This window comes from Manis pentadactyla, chromosome 8 (assembly GCF_030020395.1).
Source record: "Manis pentadactyla isolate mManPen7 chromosome 8, mManPen7.hap1, whole genome shotgun sequence".
Classification (NCBI taxonomy): domain Eukaryota; kingdom Metazoa; phylum Chordata; class Mammalia; order Pholidota; family Manidae; genus Manis; species Manis pentadactyla.
In genome coordinates this window covers 73,885,753-73,905,519 of record NC_080026.1, presented here as the reverse complement: position 1 = coordinate 73,905,519, position 19,767 = coordinate 73,885,753, and the positions used below count along the sequence as shown (strand labels likewise).

At 37.0% G+C, this 19,767-nt stretch overlaps 1 protein-coding gene across 4 annotated transcripts in view; it reads left to right on the top strand.

The window, feature by feature from the left end:
* Positions 1–19,767, top strand: part of A1CF (APOBEC1 complementation factor) — an 80,998-nt gene that overhangs the window by 5,906 nt on the left and 55,325 nt on the right. For 2 of the 4 annotated variants that reach the window (XM_036924020.2, XM_036924017.2), the window contains exon 2: positions 18,749–18,892. In XM_036924020.2, coding sequence (XP_036779915.2) covers positions 18,794–18,892 — 99 coding nt within the window. In that variant the 5' untranslated portion in view covers positions 18,749–18,793. Of the gene's footprint in view, positions 1–15,388; positions 15,486–18,748; positions 18,893–19,767 lie in introns of those variants that run through there. The other 2 variants (XM_036924019.2, XM_036924018.2) reach the window with 2 other exon arrangements.

The window sequence follows — 19,767 nt, the reverse complement described above, 5'->3', positions numbered from 1 at the left end:
CAGGGTTGAAGTGTCAGGGGTAACCAGAGGGCAATACAAGGTATTTGAATGACAGATATCTGTCTGACCTTTGAGGAAGAATTTACTTATTAAATAATTTTTAATTACTATTAACATCATCCCTTAGGATATTTTAAGATGAGAAGCCTATAACGTCTAGAAACTCTAATTTTCACTTGCCTTTCAAAACAATCCATGAAGTTGAATATTTCCTATAATAATAATTCAGTATCTCAAGGTTTCAAAGGATTCCTAAAGCCCAGTGATCTCAAACTCTTGATTCATAGTATGGCACAGCAAAGATTGAGACAACTGCTATGTTAAAGTAGGAAATTCTGGGGGACCCAGAGTATCTGGGCTCAAGTCTTGGTTCTACCACTTACCAGCCACATGACCTGCAATGCATTAACTTTGTGCCTATTTCCTCTTCTACAGGAAACAAGGCATTAAGTGCTTAGAACATTAACAGCCCATGTGCATAAACCTTAGCTACTACAGTTGTAATAACTATCTCCTTTCTGTGTTGATTACAAAATGCTTTCACAGAAGAAAATGGTTAGGTAGGGAGAGGCTCTAAGGTCAACATGTAGAAATTGTTTTTTAGACTGGAGGTCAGGTGACTTAGAAATTATTCCCACCACTGGCTTGTGGTACAAGTTTGGAGTACTCTCTATGATGGTTTTGCAGTTTTTTCCAAGGCAGAGATGTTCTCTGTCACAGGTAGGGTCTCTTAAGCAAGGCAGTATAGAATGATATGATGGAACCTGGGTAATTACAAGGGGAAGCAGAATAGAAATCTAGATTCTCACAAACATGTGAAAAGCCCTCAGGCTCTGTTATTTCCATAGTTACAAGAAGAAAAACCCATCCAGTACTCAAAGCCACCTTCAGAGACACAGATTGTTGGAGAATCAGATAGTTATTAGCATGGCAACAATGCAAGCATGAAATAATATAACTTGTCCCCAGATTGGCACCCTGCACAGGCATGATAATAGACCCCCGAAGAGAAAATTATGTGGGGAAATTGCTAAGTGGGGCATCAGGACTGAGATGGAAGGGATTAGCGATTAGTGTCAACCGAAAGGGAAATGGACAGATGAAAGGCCCCAAGGAGACCTCTTGAGATTATTTTGTGACCTCACCCATTGGAATTTGATTTATTGACCCCTTGTTGGGATGCTGTGTGGGATACAAAGATGTACTTTAGTCTCTAAATCCAGGGGACCCATGAAGCATTCTCCAGAGTACCCTGCAGTCCCAGCATAATCAATCACTCTCTTTTCCAAAGTCCCTTACTTTGCTTGAAGATGAGTATTATGTACTAGGAGAAATTAAGAGTTCCTGTAAAGCAAGAAATTTATTCTACTTATTTTTCAGTTCCCAGCCCTAACAGTTTCATGCACATAACAGGTTCACAATATTGTTTGTTGAATAAAAGAGCCACCTAATTGGGAAGAGAAGGGTAAGAAAAGAATGACCTCACTGAGTGCAATGTATTAAACTGTGCTGTGTACTCATCCTACCTATTTGGGTCACCAAACAGCTCCATGAGGCAGGCATCATTATCCCCAACTTCAAATTGAAGAAACTGGGATGAGGTTAAATACTTAACCCACCTTTGCAAAGTTCTTAAAGGGTAGAACTCAACATCTGAACCTAAGTCAGTTTGAATCATGATTCCATGGCTTCCTACTGACTCACTTGTTTGGGAAGCAATAATGAACACAGGGCAAAACACTGTGAATTCTAATATTATGTAGTGAACTAGAAAATCAGGACAAAGAGACCAAAGTCTGGAGTAGTCAGGCAATGTGAAATTTCCATTCAGTTCAGAAATACGTATGAAGCGTCCACTGAGCACTGTGCTCAGGGCTAAGGGCTGGAGCAAAAAAAGAAATGTGCACAGCCTTGGGGAGGCTACGGTTCCCCTGTCTTCATCCTCATCACTACAGTCATAATTCTGCCTTTCTTTTTTTTCCCCTACCTGTCCCAAAACAATCCTTTTTGCTTCCAATATAGTTTCAACAAAAACTCATGGAGTCATCTTTCTAAAGCACACAGGGTCTTGTTAGGATTCTCCCAGCTGATCCTAGTGACATCACAGGAAAACAAGAACACTCTATCATGCCAATATCAGTTCTTCACCAGCCTTATCACTCCACTTCCTCCCAGTGCCCCCTCTCAGCTTGGATTCGACATTCTAACCATACTCAATTTCTCAACCATCCATGCAATTTGCACTCACACCCCTGCCCTTACAGTTTCTTTTTGTTAAATTGAAGTATAGCTGATATATTTGTTTCAGGTGTACAACAATAATTCAACAATTATCTACATTACTAAACACTCACCATGATAAGTATAATTGCCATCTGTCACCAAAGATATTACTATATTGTTGACTACATTCCCTATGCTGTACTTTTATCCCCATGGTAAATATATCTTATAATTGGAAGTTTGTACTCTTTATCACCTTTACCTATTTCATCCACTCCTAAAATCTCTGCCTTCTCCTAGTTCCTAGCCATCCTTCAAACTGAACAGAGAGAAGTTATACCCTGGAAATTAACATGAAGTACAAAGTTGGATAAGTTTTAAGTAGTTGATAGAATTTGGAATATGGGGTCATTTATGGGGAAAGTAACATAATAAAATGGTTAAGAAAATTAACAAGTGTTACGCAGTTAGTGTTATAGTATAGAAAATACTAGAGGTTAAATTAAGATAATAATCTAGGTATGAAATGATGATTGCATAGATAATGACAGATAATTCAAAAGAAGGTCAAAGTATCAGAACTCAGTAGCTGACTAGAACTAAAGAGCAAGAATTTACTAAGAGCAATTTATGTCAATGCATGTAAATCAGTATAAAGTCAGAATTTACATAACCCTTTTTTTTAAGGAAACATAAGGCCATGTTTCATTAAAAGTGTCATATTACCTCAGGGCCACAGAGCTGTAGATAGTTGGATTTTGTAAGCTTCACTCAAGTATCAAATGTATACCTTTAGACAGTGATTGGCAGTCTTAGTGAGAATTGAGTTCTCAACTTAATTTTTACAAATTGGTCTGAGGAAATCAGATGCAGCAACTAAGTTCAAAAGGACAATCTCAACAAGAGAAAATGAGACATAATAACATGAGACCAATAATGAATGAAATATGGCACTAATAGTTCATCAAATCTCTGTAATCTGCCATACAGATTATTGGCCCCAGGACTATTGAATAAACATTTGCTTTTAAGCTGAAGGATGTCCTACATTGCATGCTGTGATTATCACTTTACTAGTTTGTAAGTCAACTTAGAAATCAGACATACATGCAAAGAAATTCTATTCTTGTTAGGCTCTGCCATTATAGAATTTCTAAACCCTGCCAATTCTTCTTCCTAGGGATCTTTAAGAAAGTCACATGTGGCAGGAAGAACAGGGGTATCATTACCGAGTGAAAATAACCATTATCTATAGCCTGATCTTTAGGTACTAGAACAATGAAAACACTTCTGTATATGTATTTATGTACATCTATTAGCTAGGGCTTACCAGAGAAACAGAACTTATACTCCATTTGGAGTTCCAACTAGCTCATGCATATACAAAAATGGTTTTAGTGTTGCCATTGTTCTAGCTACTAGTACCTAACTATAGACAGGTAGAGACATACTTATCTATCTAAGAGATTTATTATAAAGAGTTAGTTCACATGATTATGGAGGCTGAGAAGTCTCAAGATCTAGAGTCAATGAGCTGGAGACCCGGGACAGCTGCTGAGTAGTTCCAGCAGGAAACCCAAGAAGATTTAATGTTTTAGTTCAAGACTGAAGGCCAAAAAAGACTGAAGTCCCAGGGTGGCAGACTTCCCTCTTACTCAATCTTTTTGTTTCATTAAGGTCATCAACTAATTGAATGAGGCCCACCCACATTGGGGAGGGCAATCTGCTTTACAGAACCTACTGATTGAAATGTTAATCTCATCCAGAAATATGTTCACAGACACATGTAGAATAACAGTTTGGCCAAATGTATGAGCACCCAGTGGCCCAATGAAGTTGACATATAAATGTAAGCACCACAGTATAATCTAAAGGGAATAGAAAGCTCCTCATGTCTGATTTTAAAGCCCTCCATTTCTTTCCCATCACTCACTTCCTCCTCCAAACACATACAGTTTTCATCTATTAAAATTTCCCAAAATATTTTTTGGATTTAAAAACTACTTGTAATTCATCCTCAATCTTCAATGTTGCCAAGAACAGGTCACTTATGAGGCTCTCTGTTCCGAGTTTCTGATATGCTTACCCATGTTGAGTAGAGGCTGGAGGATTAGTGAAAGTATGTGGTGTCAGAGCTAGTTACAAAAGGAAAGGGGTGTAGAGAGAGGTCTCTTGTGTGATGTGTGCTGCCAACACTGGCCACCAGGAGTTTATTCACTCCTGTGCATATATACACGTTCATACCCACCTATGTGTGACTGTGCATTCATACGCACTTACCCACATAACCACATATAACCTGATAGAGCATGAATTTGTCTCAGCCAGGGATATTGTGGAAAGAAGGATGGGAGCTATAAGCATATGGCAAAAAGGAAACCAGAAGAAAGGAACCTAAGAAGTAACTGGAGTGTCTTGCAGACCTGATGGACTCCAGCACAGAATAGCTCTAGACTTGCATTAAGAGATAATCAGGAAAGTAAAGTTAGAGCCAGATTATGTCAGGCACTGAATGTCAGGCTAGGGGAATGAACTGTTTCTGTATAGTTACTGATGAGGCCAATGAAAGTTTTTAAGAAAATATTAGAAGGGACATTTTAGAGAGATTGACTTAGCTGCAGTGTGCAAAACAAAGAGGGGGTGCCTGACTAGAGGGTAGTAAGCAAGGAAGTTTCATTCTACATTTTGACGGAGCTCAGGTTATGTCTAATAATGAAGGAGGAGTGGGAATTGGCAGTAGAAATGAAAAGGAGCAACAAGGAAGGATATGTATGTATAGAAAGCAGGAAAAAAGCCAAGATTCAGACTTTACAAGGCTTAGAGGCTGTTCTGGATCAAAGGCCTTGAAGCAGTAGGAATTCATAGATGTGCCAAGACACTTCATTGTTAACTTGATGCAGCCACTTTCTACATCTGTGCCTTTCTCTTCTGAAAGCCATCCTCACTCTGTGATCTCTCTCTACCTCTCAGCTTTTGTTTCCCCTCCATATACAAAGCCACACATCACAGTTTTCTGCATACAGTGATAATATACTTTTATTGGTCAGTCCTCATAGAAACTGAGTTGAAAACAAATCATGTATGCCGAAACCTAGTAAGAAAATGTTGGGGTTTTTTGTTGTTGTTATTTCAAGGTTGTTACTTTTAAATACTAGTATTAAGAAAACATTTATTCATTAGAAATTATGAAAATGGAGACATCAGAGCTATTAAAGTTTGGAATCATCCCCCCCTTTTCTCCTATATTCTAGTTTCTTTATTGTAGAGCTTTCCTCCATTTAAGTAATTTTTTATGTGCTATCCATTTCACCTGTTTGGCAGGTGGAATAAATTTAATTACTCACCATTATTTTGTTTTGTCTGACATTTAACATGTATGGACTAAAGATTAGTTCAGCAGTTCTAAGTTTAGCTGCAAATAATCATCACCTGGAGGGTTTGAAAATACATCATTTCATGGGCTCCACTCCAGACCAGTTGAATCTGAATACCTTTGCGGGCAGGGTAATGACACCTAGGTACACGGTATACAACATAAAGCCAGGCAGGGAGGCTGTTCTTTCTCCACAGCTCCTACATCTCAGACCTATTGTCAGCCAGTGTCCACTAAGGCTATTCTTAAATGATCTTATTTGCCAATTTGAAGTATGTTTTATAGGGGTACAATATTTTAAGAATAGTGTCTTGCTTAGCAAGTTATTGCAAATCACAGTTTACTCCTCAAACTGGACACATCCTGAACAGAAGATTACAGTGAATTTGTTTTTCAGAGCATGATTAAAATAGAGAGATTTAATGGAGTGAACATTACTTGCTAAAATTTAGGAATGCTTGCAGTTAAATCTCAAAGTCCTATTTTGACAAGGCACATGTAGGCTAATGCTTCATCTCCTGTAGCTCCTTTTGTAATTTATAGTTTCAAGCTAAATCCCAGAGATTTGAAGGCTTCTTGTTGATATTTAAAGGACACTTTAAGCAAATAAATAGTGAAACATTTTTTGAAGCAGATAAAGTGTACCTCTAAGACATCCAATTAGGCTATGCTAAAAAAAGCAGGTTTTTCTGCAGCACTATAAATTATAAAATGTTAAACACATTTTTTAATTAAAATAAGTTGTTCTATTTAAAATTACTTGTTCCTCAAATAAAACAGAAAGGATTTCTAGATGTCAGGATTGTTTCTGCAAGAATGATGATGTATGGACCAGATGAATGGCCTTAACTTTCCCAAGAATTTGAGTTACTTTTTATTTTCAAATTGTGTCTGATTCCTGATTTTAAATTAGAAAAAAAAGAGAGAGAGAGAAAATTGGAAACACATGCTTCCTAACCCCCTTACATGTTTATGTCATGATTTAGTCCCGGCATGTGTATATATATCTGTGTATATACACATATCTATTATATACAAAGATACATACAAAAATTACAAGACAATCATTTGTCTATTATACGTTTGCTTGTTCTTTTTCTCTGATAGACTCTAAACAGTTCCAATAGTATGTTTTTCTCTGGTATGTTTTATTTTTCTCTATAGATACCTTTACTAGTGCCATTTTTCCACTATCTCAGGTTTTGCTATTTCAAGTTACTCTACTTAGGACTTAGAATGACTCCAAATAGGATGGATATGAATTTAAAATCAACAAAAAGTAATCAAAGAATTGACTGATTCTATTGTATCGAATAATAGTACCTATACATCTTTGCAAAAATAGCCACTTTTTTACAAACTTGTGTCTATCAGCATTGTTTCTATGCAAGGTTAACATCTTGTCTTAAAAGTATGACATAGATTCCAGATGAAGTCAGCACCTTCTTTAGTCAGGGGTGTCACCAAGGAAGGAGAGAGAGAACCAAATGAAGGATTAAAGAATGGAAGAGACTAACAGACAGAAAAAGGAAAAAGGGAGTTATATGGACATTTGAAGGTTGAGACAGAGGAAGAGAGAGAAGACTCCCAAAATAGTTGTGTTTGGTGCTCTTCCAAAGTGCCTGTGGCTTTGGTCACCCACCATCACACTGGTCCAACACATATCTGGTCCAAATATTGACCTCCTCCTCTCTGGCTATTTACAATCCAGAAGAGCTTAAGGTCAATGGGAAGAAGGAACCAACACTTTAATTTAAATGTAAGACTCGAAATTAACATGAAACCCATGTCACCTCCTGCCAAGAGATACATTCCTCGATCACCTATGAAGCCTCTGCACTCTGCCAAGGAGGGGCGTTTCGGTGAGGTATGACCAAGCACACAGCAGAGAGCTGGTCATTGCCATGTATCCATTTTGCACCATGAACGTGTCCAAGTGAACCATTGGACAGTTCACCCACAGCACTACTCAAAAGACTTATTACAATAGTGCATTTTCATTCCAGTGAAGTGGCTGAATTAGCATAGTGCTTTAGACGACCAAGACCATCTGTCCCCACAGAAGAAAATACAGGTTCATAGCTTCACCCTCATCAGTTTTATCACGGTTACCGTGTGTTCCTCGCAGCAACACTTTAGGGGAAGCTGTATAGATATTATCATCTCCCACATCATCCTAGGCCACTTGCCTATTTTGTTTTTAAGGTGAGGAAACTGAAAAGTCAAATTTAGTAATGAAGGACATAGGCTCTGGCACCAGGCTACCTAGATTCAAATCATGGATCTTCCACTTATTACCTGAGTAACAGCCCTAACTTGGATTATTACCTGTATCATAGAAATGATAATACCTACCCATTAAATTTTTATGATTAAACGAATTAAAAGTTTTATCACATCATATATAGTGAGTGTTCAGCAAATGTTAGATATGTTTATTATTTTAAATCTTTTCAAGTTTGCCATTTATCTTTGCTAACCAAGATACCTTGAGTTTTTGTGGTAATTTGCCTTTTCTGCTCACTGAAGATAACCATATTTAAATAAGTTTATAAACTCTTCTTCATTTTTCTATGAATTAACTGCTCATGTCCTTTGCTCATCTACTGATGTGTCTATTATTGATTTAAAAGTACTTTGTATATTACAGATATTAATTCTCTGTAAATTACATAACAATCATTTTCTTCTAGTCTGTGGATTCTTTTTCACTTCATTTTTCCATTGCAGATGTTTGTAATTTAAGATAGTCAAATCTATTAGTCTTTTCACTTATGGATATTAACATACTTGGTTAGGAAGACCTTGTATAATTCATGATAGTAAAAATGTTGTCCCATATTTTCATCTAATAGTTATATAATGCTTTTAACGGTTATTTCTTTAATCCACTTAGAATTCTGGTATATGCTGTGAGATGTTATGCCAACCTTGTATTTTTCTCAAATTGTTTCTGATCTCCCTATAATGTGAAATGGGATCTACTGGCAAATTCTAATATTAACATACCTATGAGTCTAGACATTTTTCCATTCCATTAATCTATTTGTCTATTCTTGTGCCTGTTTTAATTATTTAGCTTTTGATTAGGCTGGTTCCAACTAATTCCATACTTTCAACATCTCTTGGGGCATTTATTGAACATTTTTCCTGTCAGGTGAACTTTAGAATCAATTTGTCAAATTTCAAAATAATTTTATTGGGATTAAATCAGTATTGGTTAATCATTGGGAAGAATTGATATCTTCCAATAAAAAGACTTTCATTTATCCAAGCCTTTTGATCCTTAAATAGAACTTTATCATTTCCTTCGCATAGATTTTAGATATTAGGCTTATTTTTATTTTGGTATCATTAATGTACAATTACATGAGCAACATTATGGTTACTAGACTCCCCCTATTATCAAGTCCCCACCACATACCCCATTACAGTCACTGTCCATCAGCCTAGTAAGATGCTATAGAATCACTACTTGTCTTCTTGGTGTTGTACTGCCCCCCCTGTGCCCCTCCCCCACATTATGTCTGCTAATCGTAATGCCCCTTTTCCCCCCTTATCCCTCCCTTCCCACCCTTCCTCTAAGTCCCTTTCCCTTTGCTAACCGGGCAAGGGAAACAAAAGCAAAAATGAACAAGTGGGACTATATCAAACTAAAAAGCTTCTGTACAGCAAAGGACACCATCAGTAGAACAAAAAGACATCCTACAGTATTAGGCTTATTTTTATAAGTTGTGTTTGTATTCAGATTTTCTCACTACATTTCAGTTGTTATTTCTGCCTAAGGAACATTTATTTTATAACTGACGTGGTCGTATTCTCTTATAGTTCAAATGGTTTGGTATAGTTGACTTCCTTGTTTTTAGTGAGAATGTATGTTTATTAAGTATGATGTTTGCTGCATGTTTCTGATAGATGTTCTTTATCAATTTAAGGAGGTATTATTCTATTGCTAATTTACTAAGAGTTTGATTTTTTTTTTCTTTAAACTAATGGCAGGTGTTGAATTTTATTAAGTGTCACTTTTATATATCCTGGGATGAACATAATTTGGTAAAGAAAAACTAATTAAACTAATAGAATCCCTAATGTTGAATAATCTGTATTCTTGCAATAAATGTTTCATGTTTATTGTGTATTAGTGTTTTGATACTTTGCTGTATATCTGTACTTGTATGTGATATTGGTCTATAGTTTTCTGTTCTGTGATATTTGTCTGCTTTGCATCAGAACTATGCTAAATATGTCAATAATTTCATAAGTTTTCCATTATTTTCTATATTTCAAAAAGGCTTTCTAGAGCAAAGAACTGTTTCTTAAATGATTTGTAAAACTTGCCTAATAAAACCATTTGGACTTTGTGTTATTTGGGAGGAAAATATTGAATTTTTTCAATATAGTTTATGGTTAGCAGTTTGTTCAAATTTCTAACTTTTGAGGCAATTTGGAAAATTTGGTTTTCTAAGTAATTGGTTACCACATATTTCAATATGTTGATAAAAAACACTCTTTTCTTTAAAAGTCTCAATCTGTAGTTACATACATTTTTTCCCTTTTTAAAAAGAGGTTTTCTCCTTTTTACCTTGTCAAGACTGCCAGAGGTATCATAATTCACCAATCAATCTTTTCATTCAGCTCTTATATTTATCAAGTCTACATATTTTTCCATTTTATTCATTTATTTTTGCCTCTGATTCCTTATTTCTTTCCGTCTATTTTATTCTTTTCCTAGCTTCTTTAATCAAATGCTTACATCTTCAACATTTCTCCCCTAATAAATGATAAACAGTTTCCTGAGAATAGAATCTAGAGCACATCTCAATTTTTGATGTGACTTGTTTTCATTGCCATTCATTAACATTTTAAATTATTGGAGTAAGAGATGTCTGTTAGAGAAAGCTGAAAACACTCAAATATGCAAGAATGATCAAAATAATCTGTTAACATACCACCCAGAAAAAACCAGTTAACCTTTTATAATCAGTCTTATAAATATAAAAGTTAACAGATGAAATAGACTATACATTCTGTTGTGTAACCTGCCTTTATTCACTTGATACTTCACAAAATCTGTATAAATCTTTATATGTCCTACTAGAATGTCAATTTTATTAGCTGTTCTATACTACTTATTCAAGTATTTATTTTTCATTGGATATGTAGGTTGTATCTAATTTTCATTACAACACTAACATGGTCTATGAGTCACACACATATACACACAGACCGTGGACCTTAATGATTTTTTCCACATATAAAAGATGTCATGATAAGGTATTCAAAACTGCATTTTTCTTCACATTGGACATTTCTAGAAATGAGAACAGACATACAGAGCACCACAAGTGATGACTAAAATGAGACAACCAGAGCAGCAGATAAGGAAACATTAATTGAGCATTTTCTGTATACTAAGCTCTTTGTTAGAGGCTCTTATATCATCTGATTTATTTGAACCTTTATTTAAAAAAAGAAAACAAACTTAATTATTTTTTTCTTAGAATAGGAAACAGGGTCCCAGAAAAGTTAAAAGCATGGTGGCAGAACTTAAATTTAAATGCAAGCTTGTCCTTCTCTTAAAATGTGGTACCTACTAGGGAAGGAGGACTTTGTCAAATAATTACAAGGAAATTAATATGTCTATTAGGAACTTTAATTTTTCTTTATTTTTTAATTTTTTTGTCTAGGCCCAAATTAGCCAGGCCCAAATTAATGCATGATTCATTACTAATGCCTTAATAATATAGAAGCGATTCTGGGTGATTTTATGTTTTGCTGAAATTTATGGCTTTTTAAGAATAAAATGCCACATAGTCAGACTTTGTGTGATGTTTTTATGGTTACACTTAGTGTTTTATGTATACCTATTCTTCCTTAGTTTGCTCTGGGGTTCATAATGCATAACCAAATAAGGAGCTATCATATCAATTCACTTCTAAAATAAGTTTAAGACCAATTGTAAACATTTTCCCTAGGAGACTATCAGAGCTAATTTGTATTTCTTTATTAAGTAATGCAAAGCAATATTTACTACAGCATCATTAGGCAAATGCTTAAACTTTGGTTGTAAATCCCTCACACACCATTTCCATACCATCTGGAACTACTGTGTAAAATTCCCAGGAGAATTCAAAAAAGGCTGAAAGTCATGATGAAAACACTTGTTCAACTTGCATATTGCACAAGAGTTATGCCCAGCCTACATCACGCTACCTCTGAGCACAATACAACATGGGAAAAGAATGGGTTGGGTTTGGAATGGTCCCAGTGGCAAGTGAACCTCTCCGCAATTTGAAGTGCGCCTGGGACACATCACTAGAACAGGCCCCAGTGTTTCCCCACTCAATTACAAAAGAACACCTCGCTACTTACCAAGTCAGAAAGTCTTTCTTTCCCATTTCTTTTCCATCCTCTCCAGAAAAATTCAATGAAATAAATATAGAAACTGTAAGATTGACAAAACTACCTCATTTCCTAACTCTAAATTGTCTGGCACAGTGCCTGGTATGCAGCAGATATTTTAGTATTTGTTGACCCTTTTACTAAAGCTGAGGATACTTACTTTAGTTTTTAAACCAAGAAATCTTCCACATGCATCTGTCTCTGTATTCTTCATCTCCTTTTCATTCTCCTCTGCCTATCATTCACAACCACCATTTCTGCTTTTGCTTTTCTGGGCTATTCTTTCTTCACTCTTTAGGTGTGGTTTTCCCTCATGTACGTCTCTTAGCTCTATCTCAGGTCTTACCCAATTTCCTATTCTGAGACTTAAAAAAAAAAAGAACATTTCCCCCCACTTTCTGTTTCTCTAGCTGCCCATTTCTGTTTCCCTGGGGCATTAAGAGCTTCCAACAGTACTGTAACATCAGGGAAATCTGGATAACAAATCTCACTTAAAACCTTCTCATACTTTTCCTTCACAAGTTGGTTCTTTATGTGACCCCCATTTTTAATGTATAATATCTGCTTTTCTCCTTAATAGATTAGGGTATAATTAAAGAGCAGCATACAGTATCCCCATAATAGCTCTAGATTTGGAAAGGTCAGAATTTACACCCACTACTTGCTTCTCTCTTCCAGCTTCCTTCTTGTCTTTGTGTAACTGCCACCTTCCCTGAACCAGGACCCACAGGCACCTGGGGCCATCAGGGTTGAGGGTCAGGAACAGCAGCTGTGACCTTGCCCAACAGTGAACTCTGGAAATTTCTACTGAGCAGTCTCAACCAAGTGATGAAGTGAGCTGCTCATTTCAATCCACTTGTGAATTTAATTGCCAGGAACAACTTTATTTTAAACCTCAGAAATCTTAAACCTCAATTTTTAGGTCCTTCTTTTCTTGGTAAAAAAGGCACTAATGTTGTAAACATAAAACCAGAAAGGCATTGAGAAGAAAAATGTCAGCTCTATTTTTCAACCACTTTGCACTCAAAATTTTACTCCTCCAGTAAATATGATGACATATTCATAAATGCAGAGAAACCACTTAAATAAACTTCTCACATAAAGAAAACTCACCCTAAGATAGAACTTTCAGGAAGGGACTAGAACAAACAGAATAATAATTATTAGGAGATTAGATGCAGAATCACTTTACTTCTTTTGCTCAAGTGCAAGTCACTGTAATTTTTAAAATGTCAAAAATTCTTTCACTTATTCTTCAAGTATTTATGGATTACTTAGCATAATGTCAGGCTAAGCCTTCTGGGCAAAGATGAGTGCAATATAGTCCCTACACTCAGGAAGTTGACAGTGAGAAAGACAGCCATGTAAACAAATCATCATGGTACAATGTGCAACAATACAGGGAGGTACAGGCTTTCTGAAGAGCATTAAGGAGGTGGCACCTGGTGTTACTCATGGAAAGTATCAAAGCATCACACAGCAGACAACCTTCCCATCAAGTCTATAAGGATCACCAGGGCCAATGTAGCACATGAAGGTGTGTGAAAAGAAGGGAAGGATATTCCAAGCCAAGAGCCCAGAGTATAAGATAACATGGTAATTCCCATGTGTGTACATGAGTGACACCTGAAGGAGAGTCCAGATCTAGTCCTGAAGAGATAATGTGGCATGCTAAGGACTTGGGAGTTTAATCCTCCAAGTGGTTTTGGAATTCTACCCTATGAAATTAGAGATTAATTATAATACTAATTAATATAATAACCAACACTTATTGGGCAGTTATTAAATGTCAAGAACAACTTTATTTTAAATATGTTCACATTTAATTCTTAAAACAGATCTACACAGTAAGCACTATTATCCTAATTTTATACATAAGCAAAGAGACTCAGAGCTTCCTATGGAGCGGAGGCAGGGGAATAAAAGACAAGAAGATTTTTATGTGGCAGGCTTGGTGGCCAGCACACACCTGAACAAAGTTCTCCTTTGCTAAGAGAAACACACAGAGGACTGGGAGATGTTGATGGCAGACTAGTGAAAGTCAGCAGAGCGGGAAAAACCTCTGGGCTTTTTCACTTATTAGCCCCTCCCTCACCCCCTTTTCAGAGCGAACATAAGGAAGAAGGAAAAGGGAAGGGAATTCCACAAGGAGGTGCTGTCATCTCCAACAAGCCCTTCCTGGAAATGCTTTGCTATTCTCCACTCGGCTTCTCTCCTCCAAACTGTTATTAGCAGTAACAGTAAGTTGGTTGGAGGACTTGCTATTCGCTAGACCTAAACTAAACACTTCACAGGTGTTTTCTCATGTCATCTTGACAATAGCAATGTCACAGCCTGCTTGTTAGCCCAATTCACAAATGAGCAAACTGATGGTGCAGTGGGGCTGGGGGGCCTGATTCCTTCCTGTTACTAGAGCCTTTCGCCATCCAACTTCCACTTCATTGCCACTTTCTTCTCTCAGCCTTTCTCATCTAGATAAAAGTGCTATGCTACAAAAATGTGGTATTTCTTACCGTAGAATTTTGGAGAAGTTGGGATATGCTTGGTGGTTGTACTGCCTCTCATTATATTTATAGTTGATACGCCTATGCCTAACACTAATCAAACACTTAGGAAATGCCAGGAATCTTTCCCAAGCCCTTTCAATATGTTAACTCATGTACTACCATAACCCTGGGAGAAATCCTTTTGCTTCCTAAATTGAGGAAACTGAGACACCAAGAGCTTAACGAACTTTTTCAGGCTCCACAGTTAAAGACAGAATAGGGATTTGAACCCAGGAAATCGAACTCCAGGGTCAGTGTCCCTATTCAGGCTTCATCTCACTTGACTTAGCAGGACTGGTTATGGTTGATCCCTAACTTGTTCTCAAGTTCCTTCCTTTACTGGGCTTCCAGTCCACCTCGGCCCCCTGGTTCTTCTCTGCCTTCCTAGCTGCTCCATCTCATTCTCCTGCACTGGTTCCTCCTTGTCCCCATGACTTCCAAAAGTAAGATTGCTCCAGAAATCAGCCCTTGGACCTATTTTCTACACTCAAACTCTAGATGATCTCATCCAATTTCACAGATTAAGTACCATTTCTAGGCAAATAGCATCCAAATTGATATCTCATGACTGGAACTCTCCCATAAAATTCAGGCTCATATCCAACTGTCCACTCAACCTTCCCATGCAGCTGAAAGGACATCTCCAAATCAACATGCCTACAAGTGAGCTCCTGTTCTTCTTCCATAAACTTGGTAGTCCCCACCGTACTTAATGGTAACTCTATTATTCTAGTTGCTCAAGCTAAAAACTGGATGTTGTCCTTGTTCTCTCTTATGTGTGCAATTCTGTAAAATATATCCAAGATTTGATCGATGTTCACCACACCCACTATCCTTTGCCTAGATGGTGCAGTGGTTTCAAATTGGTCTCCCTGCTTCTCCTCTGGACTCTTCTACCAACTAGAGTAAGGTCAGTGAAGGCCCTGCTTCAAATGCAAAATGTGAGGGGCAATAAAATCTCAATAACCAGGACAAGTGATATTTTAATACATTTTTTAAAAGATGTCAAAAATCAATGAAAAAATCCATAATAAACAAAATAGCAAAATTAAATAAAAACAGGACCAGAGTGTTTACATTACTCATCTCCCATATCTCACCTTAACCTCAGCCCTGTCCAACTCCCTTCAATGTATTCTCAGTGTTGGATATGGGCTAGAGTGTTCCTGGATAGTATCTGTATGTATCTCAACACAGTGGCAAGCCATTGGAAATCAGTACTTAGAAATAAAATTCAGTAATACCAGATCTCAGTACAGATTAGAATGATCCTTTCAAATGAGAGTGAATTTTTGTCAATCCTCCATCTTGACATCTCAGTGCAAAACCCAAAGTCTTACCATGACCTACAAGATCCTTCATGACCTGGTCTGCCATTATCTCTGACCCCAACTCCTCATTCGCTCAGCTCCGTCCCCAGCACATGGGCCTCCTCATGATTCCAGCAGCGAGCTCCCACCTCAGGGACCTCACACTTTCAGGCTCTCTGACTGGAATGCTCTCCCCCCAAATAAGTCCCTCACTTCACCCCGGTGTCCTCCTAAATTCACTCTATCAGGGCCACACTATCCAAAATTTCACTGACCCCAGGGAAGGATGGATAGGGACACACACACACTTCATATTCTTCCAATTTTTTCCCCTCAGTAATTGTAAGCATACTGCATATTTTATTTATTTCCATTTTTCTCTCACCCACTATAAAATTGAATGAGATTCTTTTTTTAGGGGGAGAGGGGTTTTGTTTTCTACTATCTCCCCAGTGTCTCAAAACATTCTTGGATGATAGTAGGTACTCAGTAAGTGATTTTTAAGTGAGTAAGTGATAAATACTCACGAGTGCTTTCCCTGAGCTCTTAATGTTTGTTATGTATAGTTTTTTAATTCTTTTGCCTCAATAAATTACATTGGGAACTACTCTTTCAAAATGTGATAGTCTCATATCTAAAGAATTTACAAGGTGGTAAATTTGAAAATGTCCTGCAAAACCATTCAAACTGACCAAAATTTTTAACAAAAGTTTGACTTGCTTAAAAAAAAAAATGCTTTTCTGAGATTCAAGTTCACCCCTTAGATTAGGTCAATGTTGGGATTAAGGGTTGCTTTTGAGAAATAAGCACTGGGATCTAGAGGCTCTTGTGGAATTCTACTTCTATGTCCTGATTTCCAATGACTTCACACTATACTGAGATATTTTACAGATTTTCTCAAAAATGTCACAGTAAACTTATATGTGACCCAAAGACCTTTCTGATGTCAAGATATCTTTAATCATCTTCCCTAATAATTAACCAAAACTACAAGTAGGCTTTGCAAATAAAACTTGTCATTTCACTGTGACATCATTTTAGAACATCTTTTTGATGGAAAAGATCAAGTTCAGCAAAGAAAAAATCTACAACTTGGCCAAAAAGACAATAGACTTTGCCTTCAAATATCTGTAAGACACACACGACTAACCTCTTCAGGCTCTAGTCCATCTGTGGCCCCCCTGCTCTTGCAGGTTAAGTCCAGCATGCGGGAGAGTTTGAGAGTATCCAGATCAAGACAACTTAGCAACAGTTGGGAAAAGAGCAAGAGTTAGATTTTTCTCTTAAGGTGTAGTTTTCTTTGTAAATACCTTCAAAATACCTTTCATCGTTTTATTTTTTTAAGAGAATTTATATTGTTTCATAGAGATTTCTATGACTGTATTCACCAGGTTAGAATTATAAACTAAGTCCGGGTCTCATTTTACCCCTACCCTATAGCATCCATAGAAAGAGTATTTACACTATAAATGTGTAAATAAAGCACTATGCCTCAACCTGGATTGCTACATGTACATCAAATTACTACTGCCAGAAAAATGCTTTGTAATTTGTTTTAGCCAAGATACAAAATTAGGACTAAAAAACAAAAACAACAACAACAAAAAACACTGCCTTCTGCAAAGTACGGACACAGAAACTGGTGTTTAACTGAATTAGCCAACTGTCCGTGAAATACAATGCCCTAAAGCTGGGCAGGGGAGTGAGGCTGGCATACAGACAATAGTGCTTCTTGAGAGAATGAATAAGTAAAAACTGAATTGACCTAGGTCAGAAGCAAGGATGAATTGTTAGAAAAGTTGAGGGCATGAATGACCATGCTCATATGCAGAGCATGAAATTATTCTATCCTTATAACAGTTAATAATACTCTTTCTGGACTCTCATTTTTCCTTTGGTCTTCCAAAATAGGTTGAAAAGATTACTTTCTAGATGATGCTTGCCTATTAATTTGGGGACATTTTTTATTTTATTACTTTAATGGAATACTTTGAAGGGGCATTTTACTGAAATGATCACCTCAGCTTCACTTTGTCATCCGATTTTTTTACCCATTTCTTATATTAACGGTCTCTTCATCCTGAATCTTTAAATACCAGTCAAAAGCAGTGTAGGGATTCTCAGCACATAGGATGGAAAAGTTTTAAAAGGGCCAATAGTGAAATATATTTGGTTTTCATGTGATTTGAATCATTGTAAAACACATTTCCCCTGACTTGTTTGGCAGAGCACATTAAACAGAGTGAAAACTCAGCACAGAACCTTCACTGAGCCCCCCCCACCCTCTGACCTAGCAGGTCTGTGTTGTACACCCCTATGTATATGCGAGTCTCCAATGCCTCACACTGCCATAGCCTGGAACATTCAGGATGGACACATCCTTGCCATGGGAGTTGAGCCACTATCATATTTGGAATGGGGTTCCAATCGTGTTCCCCAATGGAATATAGACAATAAAATGCTGAAATTGCATATTCATACCTATATACATAGACAGGATTTTGATATCATATTCTAGATGACTTGAGCTGGCAACAGTGTCCCCTTCCCATATCTGCAAGGATCCTTCTACATATTATTTTAATCAACATGAGCTAATTTGTTTTTGAGCATTTGGTGACATTCTGAAATAGTTGGAATAAGAACTACTGACCTGCATTCTAATTGGAGAAGGGTTATTATTCATTTTTGACTTCTAAATTTCAGCTAAAATTGAACATCTTTAAAAAACTCTTTAATGAGGATACTTAACTGGCCGTGTTTGTGTGTGGCTGTTAGTTGCAACTTTAATGACTCATTTATAGAGAATGTTTCCTAAAGATGTCCTTCATGAAAAGGACAAGTTTGGACTTGGCAATAGTAATTTACTTAATTTATCTTAAATTTGGTTTCAGTGAGCAACCCTAATTAACCTGATTTTTTGCTGATAATCACTCTCAATGGAATCAAATCACAAATCCGGGGATGGATTGAGCGGCACCCAGAAGGAAGCGGCCCTCCGCGCCCTGGTCCAGCGCACAGGATATAGCTTGGTCCAGGTAGGAACTTCTTGTGACATGTGCTGAGACCCACCACTGGATCCGCAGAATGGTGGGAGTGGGAGTGGTCCTAAGATGCAAATGGAACGGTCAGTATATAACTCTTTAGATGTTCTTTCCACTGGGAAAGGAAGTTGCATCATTTCAGTTTTATAGGCGACCCTGAAGGCAATGTCCTCTCCGTTTTGGGTTTCCAACTCCACCTTGTCATTTGAAAGCAAAATTGATGTCCATATGCACAGAGACAGTCACAATTTTGAAAGGCCTTTTTAGTAGATGAAAAAGAAGCTGGAATTTGTCACTCAAAGGTTCTAATGTAGAACCAAGCTAGTGTTTTAAGAATCAGCAGAGAAAAAACTCTCTAGGAACTAGCCTGAGGTTCCAGAGAGATTTCCTACTGCAGATGTAGGAAGACTTCTAGATGAAAGCTCCAAGGACTGATCATTTGGTCAACCTAGCTATTCCAGGATGTTTTCTCTTAACACCTACCCAATCAGTTTAGGATATATGATAATTTCTCTCTATGGTCAACATTTTTGAAAAGGAAGAAAGAAATAATTTTAAAATGTCTATTCACAATTTAGTTGTTAAGAATTATCTCTATATTATTATTATTGCCTCTATGATAGCCTCCTTTAGAGACCTTATGGTACATTACAAAGCAAACTAGTATGAGACATATCTTGTTTGAAGAAATAATGTTGCTCTTTTTACAGTAAGGAAGTATTTTAATTCTCACATATGAATATATAATCTTCACATTCAACAAGAACTTTATGAGAAACATTCATCCTAAAACAATATAAATTGTCCATTTAATTTTATTCTAGACACTGGTCTGCCCAGACACTGCCCCAGATGAACTTCAGAGCAAG